We start from the raw sequence: 20,872 nt of genomic DNA, 5'->3' as shown, positions 1-20,872 counted from the left end.
AAGTTGCTTCTGAAATCCATGAGAGGTCTTTAAATAAGGCTTGAGTTCAGTAATGTTGCATCAAAAATATCAAAATAATGGTCACATCTGTGCAAGCCTCATCGCCTCATCTCCTTTTTATTTACATTACAACGCACATAAAAAGGGTGGGGTTTAGATACTATGGTTACAGCTGCCATCTTGATTTTTTCACCATCCTCAATCACCATGCTCGAGTGTGTAATCTTTAAATATATATGCACTTCTTGATTTGTTCAAGTATTTGGGGCTCTGAAATTAATATATGAACTATAATACATATTGTCAGTATTTATATCTGTTTTATAAAAGCCATTTCTGTAATTTGACAAATAAAACTTTGATACTTAATAGACAATGACTCATAACCAATTCCATTTTTACATATACTATTAGCATTCATATTTTATATACTATCTTATAAATAATTATTGTAATTTGATTGTCAAGAGTGAGTCTATCTGTCTTTCTCCTCAGACTATTCCAGGATAAGGAATCTGGAAGCTAGTTAGCATTTTGCAAAATATTCTTCTATGAATGCTACATAAGGTTCCATGTACTGGAATAATCCCATTTGATAGCTGTAGTTGGACTCTTCTTGTATAAGATAGTGCTCAACTTAAGCCCACAGTTGAAACCAGAATTGAATAAAGAGGTTGTTAAGCAAAAACATTAAAACACTCTGAACTGTCATTAAGTGAAAGGGTGTAAGCAGGGCTTTTTTTGTCATAGAACGCTCAGAACGGAGTTCCGGCACCTTTTTTGGATGGAACCTTGTAGGGTAGGCAAGGCGGGTTGTATGACATGTGTGAGTTCCGGCACCTTTTTCTTTTACAAAAAAAGCACTGGGTATAAGTCAATGACTATCTGTATGATTCCTAGTTTTCTGCCCCTATATAAAGTTTATCTAATACTTTAAAATGAAAACCAAATAATTTCCTTGGATTCACAGTTGCTTACAATAGAATTTGAAACAAAGATATTTTCATTACATACTTCACTTTTATTGCATAGAATTTTAAATGAATTTTTAATTCCAAACTTACTCATATATTCTGTCAAAATAAATGTGATTGTTTGAAAAGTGCTTGCTGTTTAGCCATATAAGGAACATAGCTAACCTGAAGAGATGACTTTTCCCCGTAACACTATAGGCTTCCATTTTTTAATGCTCCTTGGCAGAAGTTAGCCTATTACAAATATTAGTGTGCTTAACACAGCTTACTCAATGAAAAATGCTGCTTGTGGTTCACAATTAGTTCTGGTTTTCAAGGCTTACACTTACACTTAAAGATTTTTAGATACAGAACAGTAATAATTGGAGAGGAAAGATCACTACAGTATATATTGTTTTTCTGTCATGCCTATCCTTTATTTTTTTCAATTTCAATTTCTCCTTTATTGGAACTCAGTCTGATATGTATTTCTACCTTGATTGGATAGTGCATATTCTTGGAACATCAGTGCTTTGAAAGCTCTCACAGGAGTATCTGAGAACAGAATTCTCTTTGCTGGGGTTGAGGGATATCTCAGTTTTAGGTACTACAGAATTACACTATATGATTTACAGTAATTAGGACTAATTACCTGATGAATGCAAAAGCAGTATGTTTGTTTTGAAGGCCTAAATGGCCCATCTGATGTACAAGCATTCCTTTATATTTAGATGATCTCCTACATCGCAGGTGCTGTTTCTCATAAAATGAACTTTGATCATGCTGAGGGAATGTTGTAGATACAGCAATTGTGGTAAAATAGATAATTTCAATATTTTAATATTGAAATGTTAAAATAGAAATGTGTAATGTTAAGAGTGACAATCCTCAGTACAGAATCCCATTGAAGCTAACATCTTTATAAAATAAGAGGATACATTATGGAAGAAAACTTTCAAGTACTGATCCAAGAAGAAGTGTATAACGCGGACGCTGTTGCCTCGGACGTTTATGAGGCAAAATTTAATCTCTGCGCCGCCAGAAAATGATTAGACCATGTTGTGGTTTCCTCCTTGGCTGACTATCATCCGGTCTTTTTGCAACATGGAATTGATTTATACAATCGGAATCTCTCCTACCATTTTGTGACTATACCGGCTTATTAATCCTGATGTATTTTATAGATTCTTTTGCTCTAACTCCCTCCTCTTCTCCCGCCTCCCCTATAATGGAAGGTCCGGGTTATAACCACTGTGGGAGAGGTGAGAGCTCTGGGTGGTATTGCTCCCCCGGTTTTATGTACCAGGCTGCTCCCCGGCCTTGACCGCCGTGAGAGGGCGGGATTCGATCTGTTCCGGGGTTTCCCAGCTCTAGTGGCAGTGGAGCTGGGCTGGCTCTCTGGTCATTTGCCTTATTTATTTTGAGATCCTCCCGTATCGATCTGGTCTGCCTTGCTGTCTTTTTTGTCGGACTTGTTTAATGATCATGCGTCTGACTTATTCTAGCACGGTCTTACACGCCCTCAGGGCCCCCCCCCATCCTGGGAGCGACCCGCCTTACTCTTTACACCTCCTCGTGATGAAGGGCCCGATTGTTGGGACCCTGAGAGATGGTTGGGCACGGGTAGGGGCCTCCGATATAAGCCAACTAAGAGGCCCCTGGTTAGTTTTTTGGTTAAATTTTTTAGGAGGTTAGGGAGGGGGGTGGGAACTTCTTTTGGTTGTTCGGATATGGGGGGCAGTCCAGCAACCGTTGTTCAGGCCAGGGCTGGGATTGATCGCAGAGGGGAGGAGCGGGGGTCGGTTGCCCCCGGGGCTCCAGGGCAAGTCGTGGGATTGCCCATTCCCACGACGTTAGGGAATGGCAGCAGGTGTAGGAACAGAGGGCCGTATCGATCTCAGGGAAGGCCTCTCCGCTACTTGCAAGCGGTGAGGCGCTCCGACCCTCTTGTTCTGCCCTGAGGTCCCGGGAGTGAGGATGTGCAGCCTCCTGAGCTCCGGCTGGTGTACTTGAATGCCAGGTCTGTCGTCAGTAAAGCTCCTCTCGTCCGTGACTTGGTCGAGTGTGAGCAGGCAGACCTGGCCTGCATCACGGAGACTTGGTTGGGCCCAGAGGGCGGTATTCCTCTGGCTGATCTTTGCCCACCAGGTTTCCGGGTGCTACACCGGCCTCGGGCTCAGGGTAGGGGTGGGGGAGTGGCCGTTGTTATGAGGGAGACCTTGTGTCCGCGGGAGGCCACCGTTCCGCAGATAGTCGGGTGTGAGTCTCTCTTTCTGAGATATGGCCCTGGTGCGCAGTTGGGCTTGCTGCTGGTGTACATTTCGCCTAGTCACGCAGCAGCAGCCCTGCCTGAGCTTCTCGATGTCCTCTCTGGGTTGGTGGTTGAGTTCCCGAAACTTATAGTTTTGGGGGACTTCAATCTACCATCTCTGGGAGGATCATCTGAGTTGGCTCGGGAGTTCATGGCTTCCATGACGGCCATGGACCTGACGCAAGTAATTTCAGGACCGACTCATGAGGGAGGCCACACCCTTGACCTAGTTTTCCTATCTGGTCGGTGGTTAGATGATCTTGGTGGGGGCTCCCCAATTATTATGCCCCTGTCATGGACCGATCATCATCTCCTGCGGCTGGTCTTCCGTTTTGCTACCCCCCGCCGTGGGTGTGTGGAACCAGTTAGATGGTACCGCCCCAGACGCTTAATGGATCCCGAGAGGTTCCAGGCAGCGCTGGGGTCCCCACCTGCCTCCCCCACTCACAGCTCGGCAGATGCCTTAGTGGAAGCCTGGGAAAGGGCAGCCACTGAGGCTCTTGACCGAGTTGTACCATTGCGGCCCCTGACCCGATGCAGATCCCGTCGAGCTCCATGGTTCTCCGCGGAGCTCCGGGAGATGAAGCGTCGGAGACGGGGCCTAGAGAGCGGTTGGAGGTCCAGCCGATCCGAATCCGACCGATTGCGACTAAGAACCTATATTAGGTCTTATCTCGCTGCGATAAGGGTGGCGAGGTCTAATCACTTCGCTACCCTTATCGCGTCCGCAGATAATCGCCCGGCCGCCCTGTTTAGGGTGACTCGCTCCCTCCTTAATCAAGAGGTGAGGGAGGAACCCTTGTAGGGTCGTGCCGAGGAGTTTAACCATTATCTGTCGGACAAAATCGCTCGGATTCGGACCGGTCTGGATTCTGACTGGGCAGAGTCTGGCGATCAGGACACGGGCGGTCTTGTCGATATCACCTGGGAGGAGTTTGATTCTGTGACTCCGGAGGAAGTGGACAGGATTATGGGGAGGCTGAGCTCCACCACATGTTTATTGGACCCGTGCCCTTCCTGGCTGGTTTATGCAGCCCGGGAGAGGACACGCAGCTGGTTCCAAGCAGTTATATCAGCTTCTTTGAGTGAGGGTAGCTTCCCTGCCGTCTTGAAAGAGGCGGTGGTGAGGCCTCTCCTCAAGAAGCCTGCCTTGGACCCAGCTGTATTGAACAACTTTCGTCCGGTCTCCAACCTTCGCTTTCTTGCGAAGGTTGTTGAGAGTGTGGTGGCGCATCAGCTCCCTTTGGTCCTGGATGAAGCGGATTATCTAGACCCGTACCAATCGGGTTTCAGGCCCAGGCACAGCACAGAGACGGCATTGGTCGCGCTGGTGAATGATCTCTGGCGGGCTCGGGACAGGGGCTGCTCCTCTGTCCTAGTCCTATTAGACCTCTCAGCGGCTTTCGATACCATCGACCATGGTATCTTGCTGCGGCGTCTCAGGGGATTGGGAGTGGGAGGCACGGTCTTACAGTGGTTCTCCTCCTATCTCCAGGGACGCTCGCAGTCGGTGTTGACAGGAGGGCAGAGGTCAACCACGAGGTCTCTCATTTGTGGAGTTCCTCAGGGGTCGGTCCTCTCGCCTCTCCTGTTCAACATCTACATGAAACCGCTGGGTGAGATCATTCGTGGCTTTGGAGTTGGGTATCATCAGTATGCTGATGATACCCAGCTTTTTCTTTCGACCCCAAACCACCCCAGTGATGCCCTCAACGTGATGTCCCGTTGCCTGGAGGCGGTTCGGGTCTGGATGGGGAGAACAGACTTCAATTCAACCCCGACAAGACCGAGTGGCTTTGCATACCTCATCCCGGGTCTATTCGGATATTCCATCTCTTTCTATGGGGGGTGAATTATTACCCCCCGTAGATAGGGCTCACAACTTGGGAGTCCTCCTAGATTCACGGCTCACCTTGGAAGATCACATTGTGGCTGTGACTAGGGGGGCTTTTGCCCAGGTTCGCCTGGTGCGCCAGTTGCGGCCCTATCTAAGCCGGGATGATTTATGCACGGTCACTCACGCGCTCGTGACCTCTCGTCTAGACTACTGCAACGCTCTCTACATGGGGCTTCCCTTGAGGACCACCCGGAGGCTCCAACTGGTACAGAATGCAGCCGCGAGAGTTGTGTTGGGAGTCTCCCGATACTCCCATGTCACACCTCTGCTCCGTGAGCTGCATTGGTTACCAGTTGTCTTCCGGGTGAGATTCAAGGTACTAGTAATGGTGTTTAAAGTAATTGGTATTTTATTCTGCCCTGTGAACCGCCCTGAGTCCTCAGGGAGAAGGGCGGTATATAAATATTATTAAATTAAAATTAAAAATTAAAGCCCTACATGGCAGGGGTCCGGAGTACCTTAGGGAACACCTTCTGCCGGCGTCTACTTCCCTCCATCCTGTGCGTTCCCACAGAGAGGGCCTCCTCAGGGTGCCACCGGTCAGAGAATGTCGACTGGTGGCCCCCAGGGGGAGATCCTTCTCTGTGGGCGCCCCGGAGCTATGGAACCAGTTACCGGTTGAGCTCCGGACGGCGCCCGATCTTCGCTCCTTTCGCCGCGATCTGAAAACATATTTGTTCGAGCAAGCCGGCCTGGCCTGAGGGGGGATTGGTGGGGTTTTTATTATTTTTATTGGAGTTTTTAGTATGTATTAACTGTATTTTTTAATTGGGCAAGTATTTAATTACCTTTTATCTTTTGTAATTTCTGTGTTTTATTCTTGCCCTGTACACCGCCCTGAGTCCTTCGGGAGAAGGGCGGTATAGAAATATTAATAAATTAAATTAAATTAAATAACATATATAAAGGACTGATTCTAATCTTCCTAAGGAATGTCTATCTAAGATTGAGGAGTAGTACTGATTTTCCCTCTGTCTGTAGTCACATAGAGGTTCTCCTCAAATGCAGGATTCATTGCTTAATTCAGGATCCTTATGCTTCTCTTTAAAAATAACCTCCCCTCCAGCTTTTTTTTAAGTACAGTAAAAATATTCTAAAAAGTTATGACAAAATCCATTCTGATAGGCTGATTTCAAGACTGGATGTCGTCAAAATATCACCAAACTGTAGCAAGGATGTATGTAAATTAGAACCTGTGGAAAGAGAATTTAATGATATTCGAAATAATTTTTTTCCTTTCCCTCCTTTTCCTTCTCCTCCCCTCTCCTTTTTCTTTTTTCAGATTCGTTCGTAGCACTGAATGGTAAGGAAATTCCCTAATAATTTTGTATGAATACCTGTCTGTGCAGATCAGTTTCAAATGAATCATGTTTACAAACTTGTCCAATATTTCCATATTTTATTTTATTTTAATATTGTGCAATTCTTTTCATAGACATTTCAGCTCCTTCATCAGACCATATAATGTCTTACACTACAGTGTATGGTCAGTTTTTATGCATTTTTCAAATAATCTTTGTTCAGTTCCTTGTCATTATATTAGTTTTGATCCTACAGCAGATATTGTCATTTCCATTTTGTGGCCTAGTTCACTAAACTGATACAAAATTCCATTAACCCTTGAATTATTAAAATTATATTAGTCATTTCCCTATTGGAAATCTTCCACTGAACTTACTGTAAATTCAAGCCATGTCGCTTAGAAATTCAAATGTTTGGAAAAAAAACCAATTTTTTAAATTAAATGTCTAAAAGAGTGGCAGCTTTATTCTCCATCGCAAGACCTAGGGACTAGAAATACAATATTTTTCAGCATTCAAACAGTGGTCAGAATTTATACTTTGATACAGTTAAGAGCAGAATCTTTTGTACAGGATAGAAAAGGGAATAGAAAAACGGATTTGTATACAAGGAATGAGTATTAAAATATAACACACACACACACACACACACACACACACATATAAAATATAAAATATATAAAATTACTAGAGCTGCCTATCTCAACCAAGGTATCTCGGTGTGGTGAATAAAAATCAATAAGAACCATACATAAAACAAAATCCTTATTAATAAATATCATAAAAGTGAAAATACAAACCACAGGAGGGGGAGGGTAAAAATAGCCACCTCGACAATGGAGTCATTTGAGCAAGTCTCCAGCCACATGGAATCCCCAGACCTGGCAATACAGCCAACACTTGAGGAATTTTAAGATATAACTATTCCTAGGTACTGGTTGGTCATTGTATTATTATGACATTTTGATTTTAAACTGCTTGTACCCAAAAGGTTTATCATGTTCTTGTAAATAATCTTGTAGTCAGTACACAAATAAGGTAGCCATTTATGAAAGCTGTTTGTTTGACTAGTGCTAGGGCTACAGTGACAGCCAGTTTGGTGTAGTAGTTAAGGCACCAGGCTAGAAACCAGGAGACTGAGATTTATTCCTGCCTTAGGAACAAAGCCAGCTGGCTGACCTTGGGTTATTCACTTTATCTCAGCTCTGGGAAGAAGGCAATGGCAAACCACTTCCAAAAATGTTTAGTCCAGGTAGTTTCCAGGAGTCACCACTGACTCAAAGTCACCCCAAAGTGGAGAGATATGCTACAACATCCAGGTTGAAATATCTGGATGACCCATAGACAAGCAGCAAAGGTAATAGAACTAGGTGGATAGAACCAAATCAAGTTACTGTAATTCAGTTAAAAGGACAATTTGGAAGACATAGACAACACAACATGCAATTACATTATTCATTTATTCAACATAACTGATTAGAATTCCCAGCTTTCAAAGGGAACAATCTTCAAAAAACCAGTATACATCCAGGATGTCTCCCAGACCATAAAAGCATATGTTTAGGACAAAAACATGGGAAGTGAAAAGGGAAGGAGTAAGAGTAACTCTTATTATCCTAGATTCTTTTAATTTGCAACTTTCCCCTTAGAACTGTGCTTCTTAACTAACATATTATGCATAATAATTCATATTTTTAGTAAACATTATATAAATATTTCTTCCCAAATAACAAGTTCATATCATTTGGAGTTGCTGTCTGTAGTTTATTGCCACAAAATTCATAGTATGCATTCAGTTGAATCTAGCATCTCTTCCTACACTGTAAGGGATTTTCTAAACAGGTTTTTGCTAAAAAAATTCTGGCCAGAAAAAAAGTATTTTGTCATTTTTTTCCAAATTCTGAAACAAATATATAAATGAAACAATTAATTTTAGGGGGGAACAGACAATACAGCTATTCTCATATGGCATTGCAACTCCCCCAGGGCTAGCTGAATAGATATGGCGTCAAATGATTCTTAGCAGGTGATTGCATAAAGGAAAAAAATACAACCATGATCCCAAAATAAGAGAAGAAACACCTCAGTCAAGAAAGAATGTGTTTTTTAATTTTGGCCATTCATGGAACTGTTGGCAGGAGATGAAATTTCAACCACCACTCTGATCACTTGCCAAAATTAAAATTGTTATAGTTGTACACATTTCAAAACCACTTTGGAAAAATTGCTTTGGCACTTAAGATTAGCACCTATAATCAAAGCAGATGCATTTTTCTCAGGTTTCAATGTAAGCCTGAAAAAAGGCATGGATGCTTTAATGAGTTGAATTGATCCCAATCCTTAAAGCAACTTTTTTCCATCTCTTACAGCATTTATTCAGAACTATTTTTAAGTAAAAATATTTTTTTAAAATTTTTCAAGCTCTTTTCTTGTATAATAATGCACAATATCACAATATTGGCAGTCGTCCTGTAGTGTAATCATACAGCTAGAAGAAGTAAATATCACCAAATTCAGTTAGCTTATTTCCCTTCATAAGATTAAATCCATTTATGATATCCAACATGCAATTTTTTGTTTGTAAATACTTTTTTCTATTTCAACCATGTAAAAGCAGAAAATTAGTTATGTGATTAAGAAATTATGTCTGTTTGAGTAAACATTCACATAAATCTTTTTGGCTTATTTCCTGGGGAACCAAGTACAGTGATGGAGGGACATGCAGTAGCATATTTCCAAATGCCCAACACATAGATGTCTTTGCTCGCTATAGTCACTTCCCTCTTTATTAAGTCTCATTTTTGGCCTCTCCACTGGAAGATCAAACTCCATTAGTTTATATATATATATATATATATATATATATATATATATATATATATATATATATATATATATATATATATATATATATATATATATATATATATATATATATATATATATATATATAACTTAGCTACAAGTAAAAAAGCTGCACATTTGCCCTTTTCTGCATAGTGATGTCCCACGTCCAAACTAACCGTGCTAGCTGAGCAAAGTACAGTACCTCTTTTGTTAAGAAACCAACTGCATGTTCATGTGAACTGAAGGATACAAAAGGCTTTCTTCCTTTAAGACTTTGTCCTTATCTTCATCAGTTTTAGTGAACCAAGCCTTCATGGTACATTTACATCTTCCCTCCCTCTGCACTGATAATTTAACTTTTTTAGTTCCTTTGGTTGCTGTAGTCACTTAACAAAATAATGCATTGGGCACCTGAATATCTGCCATCCTGCAACATATACTGTAACTAACTAACCTTCTGACAAATTTTCCAAATCCTTACCTTTCAGTGCTCTAACAAAATCTAATTTCTCTTTTGTATACTACTGTACTCCTGAACTATATAAATTGTATTGTTGTATTCCATGGATAACTAACAAACAATAAAAAGGGCTCCTTAGACACCTTTCAAGCTACAATCTTGAAAGTTGTAAGTAATAATTCTATGCTACAGAGGGATTACAGGTAGTCCTCAACATACAACAGTTTGAGGGATAAGGTTCGTTCTCCGAGCTTGTGGGTTGGGTTTCCGAACATTTCTGTTCTGTACCAGCCTGCTACCGGCCCTGCAGAAAAGGCAGGGACAACCCCTCCACAAACGGTAAGAGGCTGGAACTACGCCTGCCAAATTTATAGCTACAAAAACAAACAAGACACGAACCAAGAAACCGGAGCTTTAAGAAACATGAACCATCCGAGCGGTTGCCTTCAGCAAACCAGCCCTCCCACACATTCCCCTTATATAGAGTTCAGGGCGTGGCTTCTCTGTGCCTCCTTCCGAGGAGCCCCATTGCCTTCCTCTGTTTACTCCTAATTGACTGCCTCCTGCGTCGGGCGTCCTTGAACAGGGCCAGCTGTGGGTCATCTTCATCCACGCTGTCAGGCTCACACAGCTGGGTCTCCACCAGGTGGGAGGGGCCTGGCTGGGGGCTCTGCGGAGCCTCAAAGCCATCATCAGCAAGTTCTTCAACACCCCCCTCCTCCTCCTCCTCCTCTGAGTCATCCGACCCAACTGCCGAACCCACAGGCTGACCCTGAATCACAACAATTTCGTAACCAGGCTAGGTAACATCTTCAGCAGAGTTCAGGGGATGTCAGCATTCTTCTTCACACAGAAGAACACTAATATCCTCTGAACTCCACTAAAGATGTTACCTAGCCTGGTAACAAAACGTTCAGAAACCAACCCACAAGCCCAGCGAACGAACCTTCACCCTCATCCTACACCCGAGCTACAGATATTCACCACTGTTGCCTACAACAAATCATTTAGCAATCAAAGTTACAGCAGCACTGAAAACAGTGACTTACAACCGTTTTTCACACTTATGACTATTGCAGCGTTCTCGACACGTGATCATTAGATGCTTGGCAACCTGTTCATATTTATGTCAGTTGCAGGTGTCATGTGATCATTTTTGTTAACTTTCTGACAAGCAAAGTCTGGGGAAAGCCAGATTCGCTTAACAACTGTGTTGCCAACTTAACAACTGCAATGATTTTCTTAACTGTGGCAAGAAAAGTTGTAAAATGGAGCAAAACTAATCTAACCAATGTCTCGCTTAGCAATTGAAAATTTGGGCTCAGTTGTGGTTGTAAGTCAAGGACTACCTGTATATTTTATAGCCTGAAATTTACACAATGTAACTGTATCATAAAAGATGTAAACGTATAAATCAGTAGCCAAACATATGTTAAACCATTTAAGGACTCAGGCAGCACTTTTAATTTAATTTAATTTAATTATGGGATTTATATGCCGCCCTATCTCCCAAAGGACTCAGGGCGGCTAACAACAATAAAAACAACAATAAAAACAATAAATACAAATATTAAAAGAAATTAAATTTTACAAAGCCCCACTAAAAACCAGTAAAAATTAAGAACATAATTAAAACCCCCAAAGTCAGTCCAGGTCAGCCAGTTGGAAAAGGTATGTCTTTAGGTCGCGACGAAAGGACCAGAGATCTGGGGCCATCCGAAGTTCTCGGGGGAGCTGATTCCAAAGGGCAGGCACCCCGACAGAGAAGGCCCTCCCCCTGGGGGTCGCCAGCCGACATTGTCTGGCCGACGGCACCCTGAGGAGACCCTCTCTGTGTGAGCACACAGGGCGATGGGAAGTCGTTCCTGGCAGCAGACGGTCCTGCAAATATCCCGGGCCTAAGCCATGTAGGGCTTTATAAGTAAGAACCAGTCAATATATTTGCTTAAAATCCTTAAAAAAGCTGTTTCTGTTATCAGCATTTTGCTCAGTGAATTGTGATATGACTTGGCAACAAGTATTTTCTTATGTGCTACATAGAAATGCACATAAATAATGAATATCACAGTTTTGTGTTAACCCAAGGATGAGCCAGAAGAAATAGCTTGCTAATGCAAAGCCAGATCAATAGTGGCCAGTTAGAAAACTGCCAAAGGGGAGTTTTGGATTTAATCCTTATGTTTATCAGTAAGTCTACTCTAGGCCATATAGAAACATATTGCATCATATTATCATTTTTAGAACACTGAATATTTTCAGAAATAAATAAGTTCATATTTTGGGTCTCCTGCTTAAAATCAGGAGAGTACGGGTAGTCCTCAACTTACAACAGTTCATTTAGTGACCATTCAAAGTTAGAATGGCACTGGAAAAATAACTTATGACCATTTTTCACACAAAGCTGACTTTGTAATAATGCCGCTTGGGGTGTGTGTGTGTGAAAGCCCTAACAAGCAGGCATATACATAGAATGAAGGCTACTGCTAAGCTTGTAAGCCGCCCTGAGTCTTCGGAGAAGGGCGGGGTATAAATGTAATAAAAATAAATAAAATAAATAAATAAATTATGACCATTGCAGCATTCCCATGGTCACGTGATCAAAATTCGCCTGCTTGGCAACCGGCATGTATTCATGACGGTTGCAGTGTCCCCGGGTCATGTGATCACCTTTTGCAACTTCCTGACAAGCAAAGTCAATGGGGAAGCCAGATTCACTTAACAATCATGTGACTAACTTAATAATTGCAGTGATTCACTTAACATCTGTGGCAAGAAAAGTCGTAAAATGGGGCAAACTCACTTAACAAATGTCTCACTTAGCAACAGAAATGTTGGGCTATTGTGATCGTAAGTCAAGGACTACCTGTGTGTGTCAAATTGTGTCCCACACTCGTTAGAGCCAAAGTTCCTCATGAAATGATAAATTCCACATATTAAATATTGTTCAACATCACATTAAGATCCTTAACTATAATTTGTATTCCCAAAATTGTACTGAGCTATGCAGTATTTGACATCAAAATAAGACTATACTTGAACAAGACCTGATCCTATGAGTTAAAGAACCTTCCAGTTTATTATAAAATGTACATTTAAAAAATATATTGTCCATACCATTTCAAATATTCTTTGAGGACCTCCAGTAGATATGAAAAATTTTCTAATAAATTACTCTCATTTTTAAATCAGGAGCATATCTCATATTTCTTCACACCTGCACCGACTGATTCTCCAAAATTGGGTTTTTTAATTTATCATTCTACCACTGAGATATATAACTATAAACTTTCATTTTACTTTTTAAATTCTTTATAAAATTAAATTGTTAGTTACCATTCAAACTCTGCTTGTCTTAAGCATCCTATAACTCCAGGTAGCTTGAAGTCTCTTAAACCACCCAGGTTATACCAATTAATCAAAAAGTTTACAATGTTTCAATTGCATCTGTTGCTAAGTGAATATTATAGGTAAGTCATATTCAACATGCAGTCTCTCAAAGTTTAAAGCAGCCATTAGAAATCAACTGATCTAAAGTGTTGATCCTTTATTTAGCCCAAGCATTCCAGTAAAACATTCCACACTTGTTCTAAATTGGATTATTTCACAGTGTCTGTTTCTTGTGTGATTCACAATCAAACTGTAATCACTTTCCTATTAATAACCAAATCTCCCTGGCAACTTCCCAGATTGGAAATGAAGATCCTTGTTTAGTGTACTTGGACTCTTAACATTTGCCAAGATTTATGAGGTGTTATACACAACTTTCCAAATAGGCCCTAATGTATTAATAACAGAGGGAAAACTCTGAATTTCCTGATTTCTGTGCAGCTTTTTCTTGTTCTACTACCACCTGGTACCCATTACTTCCTTTATATAGTTATAGCTTTCCATTATCACTGAGTTCTGCATATGGCTGAAGCACATGGTTTGTCCCAGGAGCAAATATTTCCTCTAGATTATCACATTAAGAAAAAAGGTTTTACTTAACAGATTAAACCTAAAATCATCTATAGAACTCGGCTAACTGAAGATTTCTGTGTTGAATATAGAGCAAAATGAATATCAAAACCAGATATAAATATAAATACTATTTGTCAAGAGCCACATGCATTTCTAATTCTTTTGGAAACAATTGCTTTCTTGTGCTGAGAACCACATCCCTTTTAAAGATAAATAAGATGTAAACAAATGTTAGGACTTCACAGGATTAGTTGAGAGAAGGCTGAGTAAAAAACCCACTATTATGTCGTGGGCTCTGATGAGCAGGAACGAGGACACGCAGATGAGTACAGACAAACTCATATTTTATTTAAGCAGAAACTGTACTGAGAGATTGGAGTCACCCTGCTTCAATATATAGCCAGGCCCTATGGTATTAACCAATCGGATTGAAGCCATGCTTGCCGCCCAAAGTTGACCAATTGCAAGACCGGAGACATCCTGTCTGAGTTGCTGGAGAACTGTTAGTTCTCCAGCAATGCATGTGGTGATATTCCAAAAGCCCAGTACATAACACCCATGACATTTTGTGGGATGAACATGAAACTGGTATTCAGCATAAGGACCCTTTTCTAATCACTCTGATATCAAAACAACATTCCTTCTGTATTTGTATGCAATCTTGACAGATGTTTGGTCACATGCAACCTATACTCCCTCCTCTGCAAGGATCTCTATGAGGTTCAATTTTAAGGATATTAGTTGCAGTAATCCCACTTACACAAAAGTCACGTTTTCTATTTTTTAAAAAAATAGTAACTAAGGCCTGAAGCCAAGATTCAGTTCCTCCTTTGCAATTATCTTTGAATTGTGTTTCCAAATGACTTGTAGATAAATAATATGAAGTTTATTTTCTGTAGCTCCCCATTTTTATATTTAAAGAATTATAATTTTGATAGTTACATAATCGTTTAATATTCTGTAAAGTCCAATTATCAGTTCTGAGACCAGTATTAATGGCGAGCTGATGAAACTAGACTCAGAAACTAGACTTAGTGATAGAGAATAATATAGTGCTCTTGTAGTGTGATTTCCAGGTGAAAAACAATTATAAACCCATTATATCAGGGTTTAAGTTTTTTTCCTGATAACTCTAGCCAAAAAGAAACTCTTTGAATATGACTTGATTTCCTGTATCTAGTTTATACATCAGGAATGGCAAGAGTTCCTTAATTGTAGGGGGAAAAAACCTTATATGAATTGTATGAGAAGCATTAATATCAATTCTGTAAAGCAGGGGATAAGCAGTCTGGTGGTGCAGATATTTTGGGCTTCAGTTAGTACTAGCTTCATCCTAAAGATTTTTGGAAACTATAAAGAACCTGACTGATAACTTTACAAATCCTGCTGATTTGCTTGACATCCTCCCCTTTGTCCTTAAGTTACCTACAATATAGCTTTGCTCCTCTCTACTCAGTATTATTTAGTTCACTGGACTTCCCAGAACAGATGTAGGGCCTGATCATCCCAAAGCAAAGCCATATCACTTTGTATTACTGAGGTTAAGAAGACCAAGAATGCACATTAGCTAAATGAATGGTTTTGCACTGGATGTGAAAAAGAATCATTATTCAGTCCCGAAATTTCAAGTAATCTTTATTTCCAGTATTGTATTCTAAGTTTGTCTCATCTGCAAAATAAAATCTCACTCACTGTCTACCTTTCACTGTAATGTTTTATTCCAGTTGATGTAACCCTCTCAACTTTGACACTGTTGTTACATATCGATTTCAATACCAGCTGCAGCATTTGGCTTCCAGTGGGTGGAGGATAGGTGACAAAAGGAGATAGGTGCTCCCAATTCATAAGACCTTCTGCTGGCTTTTGTTGTTTTCTGAGGATAAGTCATTTTTAAATAGAGTCTGGCTACATTGATTGGATCTTTATTCTCAACTTGTATTTCATGAGATTGTTTGGCTTAATCCTCCTCCACATTTCATTTGAAGGCATTTTCTATGATGGGCTGCAACAGCTCAAGAACCTACTTTTTAGAAACAACCATATGAGGCCTCTTTTATTGATACATCTCAAGCTTTTTTTTTTACTTAAATCTATGCAATAGAATCCTCCTAGAGAGCCACATGGCTCCCCCCTTGGCTGTTCTCCCAGTGATTAGTGAGCCACTGTGGATTTTTTTTGTGTGTCTGTTATGTAGAGTTTCCTTTGGGACACTGGTGGCCTGCATTCTTATTTTATTGTTTCCTGATTTTAAAATGATAAGCCACCCAGAATTGTGTAGAGTCAGTCACTTTCTTAATCATATTTTTATATATTTATAAATTAAAATTATTTATAAATATATTTTTTTAAATTCTACTTTATCATCTGATAGCATGGAAAAACAAGATATAAATCAAATATATAAATTGTACTATTTACGCCAAACCAAACATAAGTGGAACCGGAACGGCCAGTTTTTATGTAGCCCTTTGTTTAAGTTGAAAATCTATTGCAAAAGACAATGGCCCGGTTTATTGTCAGGTATGGTTTGGAATATGAGATGTCAGAAAGACAAAAAACTGTTGGAGAGAGAGAACAAGTTTGCTTCTCATTTTGGTTTCTCATTGGTTTGGGCCTGTAGCTTTGAAAAAAAATTGTTTCTCTCAAGAATCTAAGTCAGTCTTTAATTATATTAAAGTCTGTAAGAGCTACATCTCTTTTCCACGTTATTTTGTTTCATTTGACTCTGCTCATAACCATGAACTCTGCTCATATTCCAAAATGTTCTACTGGTTTCAGCAACTGTTTTGCTTTGCATAGTTGTAGGATTATTACACAAATAGTCAGGAGTTACACATACATATTTTATTTTTAGTCATACCTATACACATTTTATTTTTATATAAAGCAACTTGCAGATAATTCACCTAGCTCACAAATTACCCTATTTTTCTGTCAGATGTTGTCCTGCATGTTCCAAATAAAATGAAAGGAGAGTTTTGATTTACAAGAGCGCACATTCCTTCCTTGATCTGGCTATACAAATACCTTTAGAAATGTTGCTTGCTACCAAACTGCTTGTTCTCACTATCCTTAACTGTATTTATGGTGCAAACAGGACACTCCAGTTCGCTACTTCCCAGCATGTCTACTTCAGACTCTCCAGCCCAACAGGGTTATGATGCTGGAGGGCATATACTAAATTGGAAGGATCACATTGGCTCATCTGAGAATACCAATCCGTATGTGGCTGTTTCGTCCCATAATCACCAAGAGAAAAAGGGTAAGGCCTTGGAAATCATTCTTCCTGTGGGGGCAAGGGCGGGGATTGACTTCAGTGTAACTGCTTCCAGCTACTGCACGGTACCATGAAGTAAAAGTCTTATTCTGCTATTAAAAGTGTATCACACACATACACAAACACACCAAAATGAAGCATTTTTTAAAAAATAAATAAATTTTATTCTAGCCATTCATTGGCAATGAAAAACCACACAAAACAAATGCAAGACTATAGGTTTGATCATGTTTTGATACAAGATTGGAAGGTTTAATTAAGCTCAGATGGTAATAGTGATGATAACAGTGATGGTGATAAGATATAAGTCTTGGCTTTACATTAATCCCCACTTGCACTACAGTGGAGTAGAGTGTGTAAAAGTACTTTTGATTTTTAATTAGTTTAAGCAGCAAAGCAAGTTCAACCCATGAAGTAATATTTAAAAAAATAATTATTTGATATTAAAGGTGCAGTCTACAAGAGCTTCCATGATTCAAGTTCAACTGAAATGACATTCAGCTTGAAGTGCTCCATTCATTTTGAAAGAAATTTTCTGAGCAGATTGTGCTTGAAGGAATTAAACAGAGTTGCTGATGAATGGCCACAGTAAAATGCCACTTTAGTTGGGCTTTTCTTTATCTGTAGTTAAAAAAGAAATAATTTAGTGGAGGGGGTCTTTTCTCTGTTGGCTTTTTAAATTTCATTTCAGAGTTGTATTAAGTTTTTAAGCTCTTTAAATTGTCCACTAAGTGAATTATCAGGTATATTACCATATTGTTTTTCAGGTAGGTAATCCATAAGGCAGCAGTATATCTTATGTGATTAATATTTTTCATTAAAAGCTAGAATGGGGTAGCCACGAAAGAGCATGTATTTAATGGCAAAAAGGGGGTTTCGGATGCATCAATTACTAACTTCAACCTTTACTCTTAATGAAAAGAATCTGCTAATTTTCAAATGGAATGATACGGAATCATAAATGCTCAGATCATGAAAACAATCTGCCTCACCAATTCAATAATGCTTCTCAACAGATAGCTTCAACCAATTGATCAGTCTCTACATTTAAAAGATAACGTTTAGAAAATTGATAAAAGCATCTTGTTCTATGTGGTTTTTATATATATATATATATATTACAGCAGTTGTCTTAATGGACAGGCTATCTACTTTTCACTTCCAAATTCCAAGTCTGTGATCAATTTATCATAAGTGGAAAGCTGATTGGATCATAATTATTTTGACTTGAAATTCTCTGAATGAAATTTCCAGAGGGAATTTGTCAGAACTTAACTTGCTTATTTAAATACCATGGAATCTTTAGGGTCTAATTAGGAATATTAACAAAGCTGGAAGCAGTCTGTACACGTTAAAGCAAGCAAACAATGGTGGCAGAGGTGTCTGCATGGTTGTTTACCATTATCACATATCTCTGTGCTCTTCTTCCTTCCTTTGCCCAACTCAGATCCATTTGCAACAAAACAAACCAACAATATGTTGCACGCCCCAAACCATTTGCAGCTTATTCCTTGTTCAAGGGCAAAGGAAAGAGACATTAAACACTTTCCAAAGAGAGTGTTATGCTTAATCTTCTGTGTGTTTAATTTGGTTGTGGATTTATTTTCTTGCAAATACTCTTTTTTCATGCCTTGAATTTTTGATTTGCAAAATGCTTTGTTGGTGATTTGTTTCATTTTGTTTTGTTATTCTTGTGAAAGGTGCTTTCCTTTACTTTGTTTCACACACTTCAAAAATGACATGCCTTTAATTGTACTAATTCTTCAGTCACTTGCTGCTTTGTTTCCACTGCCACTGATGCCTTGATGATGTCACATCCATATGTTCAGCTTTTCAATTCTACGCAAACATCTCATGGGAATATCTTGAGAAGGAGGGGCTAATTAAATGGCTTTTACTCATGGGAATGTGACATTTGTGCACACTGCAGCTTTAGTCGCTAAATATACTCCAGAAGTGCTGTTGGGAGAAGGCCTCACAATTCTTGGCAAGATAAAAAACAAAAAGTTTTCAATATATAGCATATAAACTCTGTGTTGCCTTTCTTCTTTCTGGTTTGAATTTTGACCATTGAAAAATCCCTCCCATTATGCAACAATGCTGCTTATTTGAATTGGCAAAAATTTACAACTTCTGCTATCACATACTTTTCCGGAGTATGCTTTTTGTTTGTTTGTTGTTTTGATTCGGTTTTTGCTTTTGCTTTTTGCGGAATTTGCAGTGTTCTTTTATTTCTGTCTGTCCTCATTTTTATTAAAGCTTGTATTTCTCACATAGCAATCTAACCTTCCCTCCTGCTACCATTGTACATAGTCTTTCCCCCTGCCTGCTTCCATAACAGAAAATCCTTCCTGTGGAATTTCCAAGGCTCAACTCTGTTTACTATAAAATAGTATTTAACTGCTGTGTTTAGATATCCTACTAACTGAAAGAATGTAAAGGAAGAAAGTAGAATAATATTCTCCAGCAATAACAAGTCATTACTGTTTTGTTGTCTACTGTCCCTTGTCTGTTACCCTTTTCTCTTCATTAGAAATTCCTGATATATATTGTGTTCTTTGGTTGCTGTTCGCAGTGTAGATTTCTTAAGCTGTTCTTTTTAAGCCAGAAACTCAAGCATAAATCCAGGTACAAATTTGTTATTTATTTTTTTTACTAAAGTTGTACTGTTCCCATCATGCAAACAATGAAACGATTTGGGCTTTTCTGCATGCTTAAAAAAATCAATTCTGAAATTGATTAAACAAGTTATATTTGGTGAAAATAATCATGATAATTTCTTTCAAAGCATGAGGTTAGGTGTTTCTCCCATTTGGCTCTGTTAGCTCATTTTTACAGTTTACTCTTCAAATAAGAGATTTAGACTCATGAGTGGAATTATTTTGGGGCTCCAGTCTCATTTGACATTATAAGAAGCAATCCACTAAAATAAAATATTATTTTACAAATGATGGTACAATTTGAAGTAAATTCATAGCTAAGCCAAAATTATTTACAGTCATTTTGAAGTCCCCTACACATTTAAAGTCTGAGAAATGGAGCATAACCATAACAGTAATTAATACTGTGAAGTTTGTATAACTTTCAAACAGCTTCTTCAATCTTTTCCCCATTTTTTTTCAATATTGTAAATTTATTTATGTATTTGTTTATATCCTGCTCTTACTATTTTTACAAATAAGTCAAAGTGGCAAACATATCCTACACACCTTTCTCCTTTTATTTTTTCCACAACAGTTCTGTGAGGTGAATTGGGCTGAGAGAGAGTAACTGGCCCAAGGTCACCCACCTGGCTTTTGTGGCTAAGACGGCACTAGAACTCACAGTCTCCTGCTTTTTAGCCTGGTGCCTTAATCACTAGATCAAATTAGTTCTCATAACAGCAACAAAGTAGACATAAAAAAGCAGCTTAAAATCAAACTCCTCTAACTTACAAGAAGAAACACAATCTCCTCAGTGTGTGTGTGTTTTGTTGTATGTTGAGAACAGGACAACTTTTTAAAAAATCTATTAGGTGTTCAGACTTATATTTGCACATAGAGTACCATATTTGGTGGTACTCTCCTTCCTCTCTTAAAGCTGCATGGAAAATGTTACCATGCCAAGGAGGCTGAACTAATAAAGCAAAGGTGTTTTTAACGAAGGTGCAGAAAAAGATGGTAGTCAAATCTTCCAAGCAGGTGTATATCTGAAAAGACGGAAAAGGTATTTCTTACTCCTTTTCTTGGGTTTCTCATGCTTGGGTTTTTGCACTAGTAAATTTCACTTCCATTACTGTATTTAAGAATATTAAAAAAATGTCTGCATAATATCTGTTAATGGCTGCTAACCAAGTCATGTATTAATATCTTTATTTTTTAATGATT

The 20,872-nt window shown here is 39.2% G+C and overlaps 1 protein-coding gene across 1 annotated transcript in view; it reads left to right on the top strand.

The window, feature by feature from the left end:
- SEMA6A (semaphorin 6A) overlaps positions 1–20,872 on the top strand; it is a 167,253-nt gene that overhangs the window by 128,981 nt on the left and 17,400 nt on the right. Inside the window, exons 17-19 of the mRNA XM_081321924.1 lie at positions 6,444–6,464; positions 6,597–6,647; positions 16,827–16,991. Of these exons, the coding sequence (XP_081178050.1) occupies positions 6,444–6,464; positions 6,597–6,647; positions 16,827–16,991 (237 nt within the window). The remainder of the gene's footprint in view (positions 1–6,443; positions 6,465–6,596; positions 6,648–16,826; positions 16,992–20,872) is intronic.

Source organism: Vipera berus (assembly GCF_964194415.1).
Source record: "Vipera berus genome assembly, chromosome: 2".
Classification (NCBI taxonomy): Eukaryota; Metazoa; Chordata; class Lepidosauria; order Squamata; family Viperidae; genus Vipera; species Vipera berus.
This window is presented reverse-complemented; position numbering and strand designations above follow the sequence as displayed.